The following is a 12,501-nucleotide window of genomic DNA, read 5'->3' as shown; positions in this document are numbered from 1 at the left end:
AACCTGATACAGTTCTTACACATGGTGACGGACCTGGTGGATGGGGAAATGCAGCGGATGTGGTGTGCATGGACTTTCGGAAAACCTTTGACAAGATACCACATAGAAGACTATTGGAGAAGATGAAGGGGTATGGGATTAGGGGAAGGGTAGCAAATTGGATTAAAAAATGACTAGAAGGGGGGAAAATAGAATTTACTCAGAGTGGTTGGAAGTGGGTAGTGGTGTCCAACAGAGTCCTGCTCCGGGACCACTTCTGTTCACTGTGTATATCAATGATTTGGGAATAGGTTCAGAGGGAGTGGAGTCCAAATTTGAAGATGAGACTAAAGTACGTAGTAGAGTGAATAATTTTAAGGGCTGAAGGAAGCTGCAAGTGAATATTGATAAGGTGGAGCAACGGACAAAAAAGTAGAATTCAATGTCAGTGAATGTGATGTGCTACATTTTGTGAAAAAATAAAGTAATAATTATACTTTGAATAGGGGAAGAGCAGAGGGATTTGTGAGTTCAGGGTTACAAGACATTAAGAGGAGAGCCTTAAGTGGATAAGGCCATAAAAAAGATTGATGGAATACTGGGTTTTAAGGAAATGGCAAGACCACAGTTGGAGGACTGTGTGCAGCGTTGGGCTCCACACGATAGGAAGGATGTTGAGGCAATAGAGAGAATAGAGTACAGCTCAGATTCACTGGGGTGCTGCCTGGTGTGAGGAAATACAAATATGAAGAAATACTTGAACAACTGGGGCTGCTTTCATTAGAACAGAGGAGATTGTGGGGTGATTTGATATAGATGTTTAAAATGGTGAAAGGATAAGGCAGATTAGATAGAAATCGACAGCTTCCAGTAGTTAAGGGGTTTACAGTAAGGGACATAGATATAAGATTAAAGGAAAGAGATTTAGGACAGAAAGCAGGAGGAACGTTTTTACACAGAGGGTTGTGAGACTGTTGGTGATTGAAGCAGAGACCATGACATTTAAGAATAGATTCGATAGGTAGTTGAAGGAAAAGGGGGATAAAGGGATATGGGAACTGGGCGGGAACGTTGGATTAGGACACTGCTCGGTGGAAGATAAGCACCAGCACTGGATGGGCCGAATGGCCTGTTTGCGTGATGTAATTCACTGACAGGGTGAAGATGATACATTCATCATGATCACACAAAGATTTAAGAGGCTAAACCTATTCACTTTCCATTTTTTAAGTGCTAATTTGTATTCTTTTAGATACATTTTATTGTGACAGAACAGAGCCCAGTCATGCCTTGAACAGAAACATTTCTATATTGTGTTGTTTTATATAATGATTACCTTTGTCTGGCTGTATTTTTAAGAGTTCTTTTGTCTTCGTGCCAGAAGATTACTTGATGGTCTTGGCTGTAGCCTTTGAACTCAAATTATTGATCTTTGGAAAAAGAATGAGTATTTTACTTGTCGACTCTAATCAGACTTTATAGTGTCTGCTGTGGCCGCCTGTCAAAAGCAAATTAATCAATTGATGGCCCGGAGACCACCATTCGACCCTAGCTACGTAACGTTAGGAATGGGTAATATCGCCATTGAGAGGAGTCCATCTTGGCTTTGAATGAGCCGCCTTCAACATGAAAATAATGAGAAATCTAATTGAGGGGAAGCCAACACAATATGCCCAGAAATTCGGGTCGGGGGCTTAACCTGAAAATAATGGTCTAAGAATGTGATATTTACCACCTTTTGGAATCGACAGGAGAATACACTGGGCACCTCAAGTAGCGTCCACAGTGTATATGACCAGGATAAAAGGGCAATTGTAGTCCTGTGACACACTGTCCCATTGATGTCATGCATAAGAATGCCAGTTTAAGTTCACACAAGTCTGCGTATTTTAGCTGTATCATTACTGTAAACACAAGTAAACGGCATTGGCAAGACTGTAACAATGTACTGAGTCTGCAAAGAATCTACAATCTGATGATGGATGCAAAGCCAATCTCTCGCTCTCTCTCCATCTTGCAGTGTGATTTATCATCTAAGTCGCAATGGAGCCAACTTCCAGATGTTTGCCCCAAACGTGCAGCAAACGCACGTCATTGACCACACCAGGAATCAGCCCGTGTCAGGAGACCACAGGTTTGAGACTGGAGAGTATTACACACAGGCACAGAGACAAATATAACATGTGGGGCTTCTTTTAACTCCCCCTTCGCCCAGCAAAAATGGCGTGTGGGAGGGGTTAAGATTGAACCGAGCTCACTTACCAGCCTAGGGTCGCTCCATTCCCTGGTGTCCGAAGGCTCCTGAGCCAATCTCCTGCTCGCTGCCCCTGACGTCAGTCTTGCTGGTTTTGGGTGGGAGTCAGTGCTGCAAAATTTAAATGAGGCCTGGGAGTTAAAACGGCTGCGATTCCCCATGGAGACTCCCCCCTGCCCGGACACCCGCCCACCGAACATCATGCCCCCAGTAAAGCTCAAGGCCGTGGTGTCTGAGAGGGAGGAGGTCAATTAAAGTTTTACTGTGGCGGTACCACCAGGTGTCCCTTACTTATAATGTACATAATTCACTTTGACTTAACTATGTATGTATATAACTTACCTGTTCGGGCCGTTGCCCCTTTAAGAACGCACTGACGTCACATCGCGCATCACGTGACTCACCCAGATGCGAGCCGGCCCAGCGCGGCCTTCCACTCCCGCGACGGTCATCGGCACAACTTGGCCTCCCGCGCCCGCGATGGCCGCCGGCCCGGTTCGGCCTCCCGCTCTCGCGACTTCGGCCGCAACGGCCAGCCTCAGTGCCGGGTAAACGCGCCGACGTGGGTCACGTGACCGCCCAAGCGCGGGCAAACGTGTCGACATCACGACGCAGGTCACGTGACCACCTAAGCGCGGGAAAATGCGACCGAGCGTGATGACGTCATCACGCAATCCACGGGACTGCGGACTCAGTCCTCGTGGCGTCCCCGCTGGGGAAAGACCTACTCCAAGGCTCTCCTGCATCGATCGCGATTACCTGCTGTATTTCATCTGTTCCTGCATTAAAGAACTTCTTGATTGTTTCTCCTGAAGTCGAACTCAATTATTTAGTAGGAATTCGTCCAATACCTGCTTAGGTGAACCCGAGTTCCTACATTACAACACATTGAAAACTAGAGAAAACCATCCAAACTGTCAATTCCACCACTGGAACACAACTATTTGCACAACTCCGCCCCCCCCCCCCCCGCATGGGTACAAGCACAATGGACCAAAGCTCGCACAATATCTGAATGTCTCTGGATTTGGATTCCATTGACGTCCCCTCTGCCACCTAAGGCGCGGTTACGAGATTTGGAACCTTGATGTACTGTTTGACCATCGGCAGAGCTTCCGCCCCACTTCCACTCAGTTGCCACAATCACATTCCTCCTCCTCAGTAACATTGCCTGCTTGTTGCTCCTAACTATTCCTCTCCACCATCAAAATCCTAGTCCCTTGCCTTCATCCTCTTGGGGCTTGACTTCTTTGACGTCCCAGCCAGTGTCCCTGAATCAATCCTCGACAACTCATTCAAAATGCCGCAGCCACGTTCTCACCCACACAAGGTTCCCATGCTCTCATCGTATCCCATGTCCTCTCCAGCAGCCCCTAATTACCTTTGCCGAGTGACCGTTCTTCAGAAGCTCGCTAATCCTGTCCTCACTTGGCAACCCCACATATAATTATCACTGTGCAGTGATCAGGAGGAAGAGCTCCGGCTGATTTTTTTTTCCTAATCCAGGCGCATCTAGGCCCACACCTGTGATCAGCTAAATCAACAAAGGCCAACAATCACCCTGGGCTCTTCTGATTTGTGTGTCTTGGTGCCACCCTAGCCTTACTGTTTAACTTCCTGCCTTATTCTGTGTGCCTAACTGCACTGTATGAATTTCCCTGCAGGAATGTCATGATTGAGTCAGCCCGTTTGGCTCGTGGCAAGATTCAGGACATAACCCGACTGGAAGTTAGCAACTTTGACGCCATCATTTTCCCTGGAGGCTATGGAATTACCAAAAACCTGTGAGTGTCCATTCTCCATGGACACTCATAGAAGTGTATAAAATTCTGACAGGTCTAGACAGACTGGATGCAGAAGGAATGTTTCCCTTGGCGGGTGAGAACAGAACTAGAGGACATAATTTAAGGATAAGGGCTAAACCATTTAGGACAGAGATGAGGGGGAATTTCTTCACTCAGAGAGTGGTGAACCTGTGGAACTCATTGCCACAGAGGGCAGTGTACGCCAGCTCATTAAATATATTTAAGAGGGAATTAGATATATTTCTACGGGCAAAAGGGGTTAAGGGTTACGGAGAGAAGGCGGGGACGGGATACTGAATTAAAGGATCAGCCATGATCTCATTGAATGGCGGAGCAGGCACGAAGGGCCGAATGGCCTACTCCTGCTCCTATCTTCTATGTATCTATGTATCCATGTTTGTAACTGGTTTAAGGACTAACCAGTCTGGTAACCAGCCCCTAAACACTATCTAGAGAAGAACACAAGACAAGTCTGAGTTTAAAATGAAGGTAAAATATTCACATGGTTATAGATACACCAGACTCCAGGGTCCCTGGAGCCAGCTCCACTTTGCCAGTTTGTCATGCTTCCCATTCTACAGACCTATCCGCCTTTACCTACTCGCACTACCCATGTGTCTTGTATTTTTCTTTTATTTTTCTCGTTATGTCTTGTTTTGTCTCATATGAATATCACTTCTTCCATTTAAACATCTCTTGTTCTCTATCAAAACACTTTACAGGTCATTCCATGCATTTTCCTCTGTGTGCGGTCATTGTGTTTTCTCCCCTCTTGCCCTTCTCTCCTCCTCCTTCTCCTCCCCCTCTCCCCTCCCACTCCCCCTCTCTCCCCTCCCCCTCCCCCTCTCCCCCCTCTCGCCTCCCCCTCTCTCCCCCTCCCACTCTCTCCCCCTCCTCTCTCCCCCTCCCCCTCTCCCCCCTCCATTCCCCTCCCCTCCCCCTCCCTCCTCTCCTCCCCTCCACCTCCTCCTCCCCTTTCCCCTATCCCCCTCCCCCTCCTCTCCCCTCCCTCTCTCCCCTCCCCTTCTCTCCCTTCCTCCCTCTCCTTCCTCTCTCCCCCTCTACCCTCTCCCCCTCTCCCCCCCTCTACCCTCTCCCCCTCCCTTTTCCTCCTCCTCTTCCTCTTTTCCCTATTCTGCTCCTTTTTAAACGCTGTCCATCTGTCATGTCTTCCAGTTCTGAGGAAGGGTCTAATCCTGAAACATCGGACATGTTTCTCTCTCTCCACAGGTGCGACCTGACCTGCAGAGTGTCCCCGGCATTTTCTGTTGTTATTTCAGTGTTTCCAGTTCGGTTATATTAAGGGTGGACCCAGCGTCGCAGGATCGGCCCCCAACCTCCCTCATCTATCTGGCACCTGCCAATCCGATTCAATCGCAGGTCAAGGGGCCATTAGTCCTCCTAAAGTCCCTCGACTGTCCCCCTCATCGCCGCTGTGAGCCCCACTGCTCAAAGCAGCTAGGCTCAGTGTGCTGTTTTTGTGTGTTGTGGGTTCGAAGTTTCTATCATTTGCCTTGTGTTCCTTAGATCAACGTTCCATATTGATGGAAAAGACTGCAAGATAAACTTGGACATCGACCGCATACTAAAGGAGTTTCGCCGGAAAAACAAACCAATTGGATCAGTGACACCGTTTCTTGATATGCCTGCAGACTTCTCCCACCCCCTCCAATTTTCTTTGCATTTCTTGTCTTCTTCTGAAGATGCTGAAATAGGGATCCAAGGATGCCACCAGCCCTTTTTCCAGAGACATTCTTCACAAGTGAAATCATTCCAGGAAAAGATAAAAGTGATGAACATGTGGATAGATAATCGTGGGATCCTTACTTATAATTTCCTGATATTTGCTTCCAGCAGGCAAGGCTGGAAAAGCACACGTTAGGGTTACAGGACATCGTGACTGAAATCAATGCTGTCCTCTTCCAAAGCCCCTGCATGCACACACATTAAATAAAATAAATAAGACTTGCATTTATATAGCACCTTTCATGACCATCGGACGTCTCACAGCGCTTTACAGCCAATGAAGTACTATTTGAAGTGGAGTCACTGTTGTCATGTGGGAAACGCGGCAGCCAATTTGCTCACAGCAAGCTGCCGCAAACAGCAAGGTGATAATGACCAGATAATCTGTTTTTAGTGATGTTGATTGAGGTTTAAATATAGGCCAGGACACCGGGGAGAACTCCCCTGCAACGTTCCAACAGGAATCACTGGGTAATGATCAGGAATGGGAACGCTAACGCTTTCCCCTCCTAACCGAGGGAAATGGCTGCTGAAACACGGCACCGTGGTCCTTGTGTGGCCTAGGTCCTGCTGAGGGCCCCAGCCTTGACCACTGATCTCGACTCTTCCTGAGTCCCCGAGAGCCCGATAGAGGTGGGGTGAAACTACGCACCTGGCGTGTGGAGCTCGCCCAGAGATAATGGCCCGCAAGTTGTGGTGGGTAATAACAGCGAATGAATGGCATTCACTGTTGTTACACCTTTGAAACTGACCGCAACTTCAGGATGTAGCGCATGGGTGTCCTAACGCGGAAATCCTGAAGTTGCGGTCAGTCATTCGCTGCTCCGACACTGGCTGCGCTCTGCCCCCCTCCCCCCCAATCCCAACCCGCTGCCGGCAATCAGTGTAATCCGGAAAACTGACGAAAACTGCAGCTCTTCCACGGTAATATCGCTGATGTAAGAAAATTACTAAGTACTTGGTTTGAGTGTAAAGCAAGGCTTTAATCAACTGTTTCACAACCATGAGTTTCTAGTTACATCACTAGTTCCTGGTTACAAAAACGTCCTGAGCAAGCTGGGCCCACGCCCGAGTATTTATACTGTACTTTCCCTGGACGGCGCCACCAGCTGGCCGCCCAATGTTATCTCATGAGTCATTTCTACATGAATGGTAAGATTCATGACACACCCCATTAAAAGTTAGACCCTTTTGGATTAGCAACTGGAGTTTTAACAGCATATTGACTGCTAAACAGTCGTTATGGCCCTGAGAAACTAATTTAAATTTTATGGAGTGTCAAATATATCCATTTTAATAAAAAGTAAACAAAATTTAAAACATTAAAAAAAATTGTTATTTTTAAAAAAAGTTTGTTCATCTTTATTTCAGGCTTGCCTTTTCCCCCATGTGAGAGCCCCAATCTTGGTTTGGCTCTCTAGAACATTTTTTAAAGTGAGAATCAAAGGAGTTTACTCACTTCCTGGTTCTGCATTATGATTGGCTGCTTAGACAGCTTGTTGACGTCACAGCAGCTCGTGCTAGGGGATTCCCACTAAACTACACGGATTTCAGCTGCATGTCGGAAAAGCCGGACTTCTCGCCACGGAGATCGCGAGACCTTTGTGGGAAGCTTACTTCGGGGCCAGCGGCGAACGTCTTTGCTTCCCCACTGACCGCAAATTATGGGCCATTATTTAAAATCTCACCATAATTATTTGAGAGGTCTTATGTTATCAGTGTTTAAAATGATAGGGGCGACACAGAGAAGCTATTTCCTTCGGTGGGGGAATCGAGAACAAGGGGAATAATCTTAAAATTAAAGCTAGGCTGTTTAGGATGGAAATCAGGAAGCGCTTTTTCCACACAAAGGGTGGTAGTAATCTGAACGTCCCTCCCCCAATAGGTGGTGGATGCTGGAGAACAGTTGGAGCGTTCAAGATTGAGATTGCTGGATTTTTGTTGGTTGAGGGTATCAAGGGAGATGGAGCTAAGGTGGGTGAATGGAGTTGAGGTACAGATCACCCATAATTGAATGGTGGAGCAGGCTCAAGAGGCCGAATGCCCTCTTCCTGTTCCTCTGTAACAGGCTCGAGAGGCTGAATGCCCTCTTCCTGTTCCTCTGTAACATGCTCGAGAGGCTGAATGGCCTCCTCCTGTTCCTATGTAACAGGCTCGAGAGGCTGAACGCCCTCTTCCTGTTCCTCTGTAACAGGCTCAAGGGACTGAATGGCCTCCTCCTGTTTCTCTGTAACAGGCTCGAGAGGCTGAATGGCCTCCTCCTGTTCCTCTGTAACAGACTCAAGGGGCTGAATGGCCTCCTCCTGTTCTTGTGTAACAGGCTCGAGGGGCTGAATGCCCTCTTCCTGTTCCTCTGTAACATGCTCGAGAGGCTGAATGGCCTCCTCCTGTTCCTATGTAACAGGCTCGAGAGGCTGAACGCCCTCTTCCTGTTCCTCTGTAACAGGCTCAAGGGACTGAATGGCCTCCTCCTGTTTCTCTGTAACAGGCTCGAGAGGCTGAATGGCCTCCTCCTGTTCCTCTGTAACAGACTCAAGGGGCTGAATGGCCTCCTCCTGTTCTTGTGTAACAGGCTCGAGGGGCTGAATGGCCTCCTCCTGCTCCTGTGTAACAGGCTCGAGGGACTGAATGGCCTCCTCCTGCTCCTGTGTAACAGGCTCGAGGGGCTGAATGTGCCTCCTCCTGTTCCTGTGTAACAGGCTCGAGGGGCTGAATGGCCGCCTCCTGCTCCTGTGTAACAGGCTCGAGGGGCTGAATGGCCTCCTCCTGTTCCTGTGTAACAGGCTCGAGGGGCTGAATGGCCTGCTCCTGTTCCTGTGGATGTGACTGTCATAATTAAATTCCCTCAAAGTTTGGAGCTTCCCAATGTTCCGTGAGTAAATACAGCAATGTGAGAGTGAAATAACAACAGAAAGTGCTGGAAACACTCAGCGGGTCAGGCAGCATCGAGGAGAGAGAAACAGAGTCAACGTTTCGGGTTGAAACTTCGTCAGAACTGGAAAAGGTTAGGGAAGAGAGATTTTTAAGCAGGGGCAGGGAGGAGGGGTGGAAAGAACAAAAGGGAAAGCCTGTGACAGGCTGGAAGGCAGGAGAGATTGACTGACAAAAGGGATGATGGTGCGAGGCAAAAGGAGAGGTAATGGGACAAGTTAAGAAACAAAAGATGGCTCCAGGTGATGTGTGAATGATGAGAGTGAAGCTGGTTAACACTGAGTTAGTGTGAGAGTAAAGCTGGTTAACACTGAGTTAGTGTGAGAGTGAAGCTGGTTTGCGCTGAATTAGTGGCGAGTGAAGCTGGTTAAAGCAGTTAGTGTGAGAGTGAAGCTGGTTAGCGCTGAATTAGTGGAGAGTGAAGCTGGTTAGTGCTGAGTTAGTGGCGAGTGAAGCTGGTTAACACTGAGTTAGTGTGAGAGTAAAGCTGGTTAACACTGAGTTAGTGTGAGAGTAAAGCTGGTCAGCTCTGAGTTAGTGAGAGAGTGAAGCTGGTTAGTGCTGAGTTAGTGGCGAGTGAAGCTGGTTAACGCTGAGTTAGTGTGAGAGTGAAACTGGTTAACGCTGAGTTAGTGTGAGAGTAAAGCTGGTTAACACTGAGTTAGTGTGAGAGTGAAGCTGGTTAGCGCTGAATTAGTGGCGAGTGAAGCTGGTTAATGCTGAGTTAGTGTGAGAGTGAAGCTGGTTAGTGCTGAGTTAGTGGCGAGTGAAGCTGGTTAACACTGAGTTAGTGGCGAGTGAAGCTGGTTAACGCTGAGTTAGTGTGAGAGCGAAGCTGGTTAACGCTGAGCTAGTGTGAGAGTGAAGCTGGTTAACGCTGAGCTAGTGTGAGAGTGAAGCTGGTTAACGCTGAGTTAGTGTGAGAGTAAAGCTGGTTAATGCTGAGTTAGTGTGAGAGTGAAGCTGGTTAACGCTGAGCTAGTGTGAGAGTGAAGCTGGTTAATGCTGAGTTAGTGTGAGAGTGAAGCTGGCTAACACTGAGTTAGTGTGAGAGTGAAGCTGGTTAACGCTGAGTTAGTGTGAGAGTGAAGGTAGTTAACGCTGAATTAGTGTGAGAGTGAAGCTGGTTAGTGCTGAGTTAGTGTGAGAGTGAAGCTGGTTAACACTGAGTTAGTGTGAGAGTGAAGCTGGTTAACGCTGAGTTAGTGTGAGAGTGAAGCTGGTTAACACTGAGTTAGTGTGAGAGTGAAGCTGGTTAACGCTGAGTTAGTGTGAGAGTGAAGCTGGTTAACGCTGAGTTAGTGTGAGAGTGAAGGTAGTTAACACTGAATTAGTGTGAGAGTGAAGCTGGTTAACACTGAGTTAGTGTGAGAGTGAAGCTGGTTAATGCTGAGTTAGTGTGAGAGTGAAGCTGGTTAACACTGAGTTAGTGTGAGAGTGAAGCTGGTTAACGCTGAGTTAGTGTGAGAGTGAAGGTAGTTAACGCTGAATTAGTGTGAGAGTGAAGCTGGTTAACACTGAGTTAGTGTGAGAGTGATGCTGGTTAACGCTGAGTTAGTGTGAGAGTGAAGCTGGTTAACACTGAGTTAGTGTGAGAGTGATGCTGGTTAACGCTGAGTTAGTGTGAGAGTGAAGCTGGTTAACACTGAGTTAGTGTGAGAGTGATGCTGGTTAACGCTGAGTTAGTGTGAGAGTGAAGGTAGTTAACGCTGAATTAGTGTGAGAGTGAAGCTGGTTAACACTGAGTTAGTGTGAGAGTGAAGCTGGTTAATGCTGAGTTAGTGTGAGAGTGAAGCTGGTTAACACTGAGTTAGTGTGAGAGTGAAGCTGGTTAACGCTGAGTTAGTGTGAGAGTGAAGGTAGTTAATGCTGAATTAGTGTGAGAGTGAAGCTGGTTAACACTGAGTTAGTGTGAGAGTGATGCTGGTTAACGCTGAGTTAGTGTGAGAGTGAAGCTGGTTAACACTGAGTTAGTGTGAGAGTGATGCTGGTTAACGCTGAGTTAGTGTGAGAGTGATGCTGGTTAACACTGAGTTAGTGTGAGAGTGATGCTGGTTAACGCTGAGTTAGTGTGAGAGTGATGCTGGTTAACGCTGAGTTAGTGTGAGAGTGATGCTGGTTAACGCTGAGTTAGTGTGAGAGTGAAGCTGGTTAACGCTGAGTTAGTGTGAGAGTGAAGCTGGTTAACACTGAGTTAGTGAGAGAGTGAAGCTGGTTAATGCTGAGTTAGTGTGAGAGTGAAGGCAGTTAATGCTGAATTAGTGTGAGAGCGAAGCTGGTTAATGCTGAGTTAGTGTGAGAGTGAAGCTGGTTAACACTGAGTTAGTGTGAGAGTGAAGCTGGTTAACACTGAGTTAGTGTGAGAGTGAAGCTGGTTAGTGCTGAGTCTTAAACCTGGACAAAGCAAACTACGTAGGTATGTGGGGCAAGTTGGCTAAGGTAGATTGGGAAACGACATTAAAAGATATGATGGTAGATAAGCATTGACAAACATTTAAAGAAATAATTTATAATTCGCAATTAATATATATTCCCTTAAGGAATAAAAACCCCACAGGAAAAGTGGTCCAACCGTGGTGAACTACAGAAGTTAAAGATAATATTAGATTAAAGGAAAAGGGTTATAATGTTGCCAAAAAGAGTAGTAAGTCTGAGTATTGTGAGGATTTTAGAATTCAGCAAAGGAGGACCAAGAAATTGATAAAGAAAGAGAAAATAGAATATGAGAGTAAACTAGCGAGAGACATAAAAACAGACTGTAAAAGCTTCTCTAGGTATGTAAAAAGGAAGAGATTAGCAAAAGTAAACATGGGTCCCTTACAGGCAGAGACAGGAGAAATTATAATGGGGAATAAAGAAATGGCAGAGATATTAAACAAATATTTTGTATCTGTCTTCACGGTAAAAGTCACAAAAACTTTTAGGAAATAGTGGGGAACCAAAGGTCTAGTGAGAATGAGGAACTTAAAGAAATTAGTATTAGTAAAGAAATAGTACTGGAGAAATTAATGGGACTAAAAGCCGACAAATCCCCTGGACCTGATGGCCTACATCCTAGGGTTTTAAAAGAGATTTTGAGGTTGTAACTAGCAGAGTAGATAAGGGGGAACCAGTGGATGTAGTGTATTTGGATTTTCAAAAAGCATTTTATAAAGTGCCACACAAGAGGTTATTACACAAGAATAGGGTTTCTGGGATTGTTGTAATATATTAGCATAGATTGAGGATTGGTTAATGGACAGAAAACAGAGAGTAGGAATATACAGGTCATTTTCAAGTTGGCAGGCTGTAACTAGTGGGATGCCGCAAGGATCAGTGCTTGGGCCTCAGCTATTTACAATCGATATCAATGACTTAGATGAGGGGATGAACTGTAATTAATCCAAGTTTGCTAATGATACAAAGCTAGGTGGGAAAGTAAGCTGTGAGGAGGGCGCAAAGAGGCTGCAAAGGGATATAGAGAGGTTAGGTGAGTGAGCAATGAGGTGGCAGAAGGGAAATAATGAGGAGAAATGTGACGTTATTCACTTTGGTAGGAAAGCTAGAAAATCAGAATAAAAGCTGAGACTGGGAAATGTTGGTGTCCAGAGAGAACTTGGTGTCCTTGTACACAAATCACAAAAAACATAGAAGCATAAAAGATAGGAGCAGGAGTAGGCCATTCGGCCCCTCGAGCCTGCTCCGCCATTCAATGAGACCATGGCTGATCATCCAAATTCAGTACCCTGTCCCTGCCTTCTCCCCATATCCCTTGATCCCTTTAGCCTTAAGAAATATATCTAACTC

The 12,501-nt window shown here is 46.5% G+C and overlaps 1 protein-coding gene and 1 long non-coding RNA gene across 3 annotated transcripts in view; one reads left to right on the top strand and one right to left on the bottom strand.

Moving 5' to 3' along the window:
- The window catches only part of LOC147098089 (uncharacterized), a 50,785-nt gene that overhangs the window by 13,294 nt on the left and 24,990 nt on the right, over positions 1-12,501 (bottom strand). For both annotated transcript variants that reach the window (XR_015074266.1, XR_015074265.1), the window contains exons 2-3: positions 2,242-2,344; positions 1,316-1,409 (exon numbers count right to left, since the gene is read on the bottom strand). This is a non-coding gene — a long non-coding RNA (uncharacterized LOC147098089). The remainder of the gene's footprint in view (positions 1-1,315; positions 1,410-2,241; positions 2,345-12,501) is intronic.
- gatd3l (glutamine amidotransferase class 1 domain containing 3, like) overlaps positions 1-12,501 on the top strand; it is a 42,669-nt gene that overhangs the window by 22,043 nt on the left and 8,125 nt on the right. The window contains 3 exon segments of the mRNA XM_085971322.1: positions 2,000-2,113; positions 3,898-4,017; positions 5,566-5,670. Coding sequence (XP_085827448.1) covers positions 2,000-2,113; positions 3,898-4,017; positions 5,566-5,670 — 339 coding nt within the window.

This window comes from Somniosus microcephalus, chromosome 30, assembly GCF_052327205.1.
Source record: "Somniosus microcephalus isolate GS21.2 chromosome 30, FLI_Smic_1.0, whole genome shotgun sequence".
Classification (NCBI taxonomy): Eukaryota; Metazoa; Chordata; class Chondrichthyes; order Squaliformes; family Somniosidae; genus Somniosus; species Somniosus microcephalus.
Note: the sequence above shows the minus strand (reverse complement) of the source record. Positions and strands in the feature narration are given on the sequence as shown.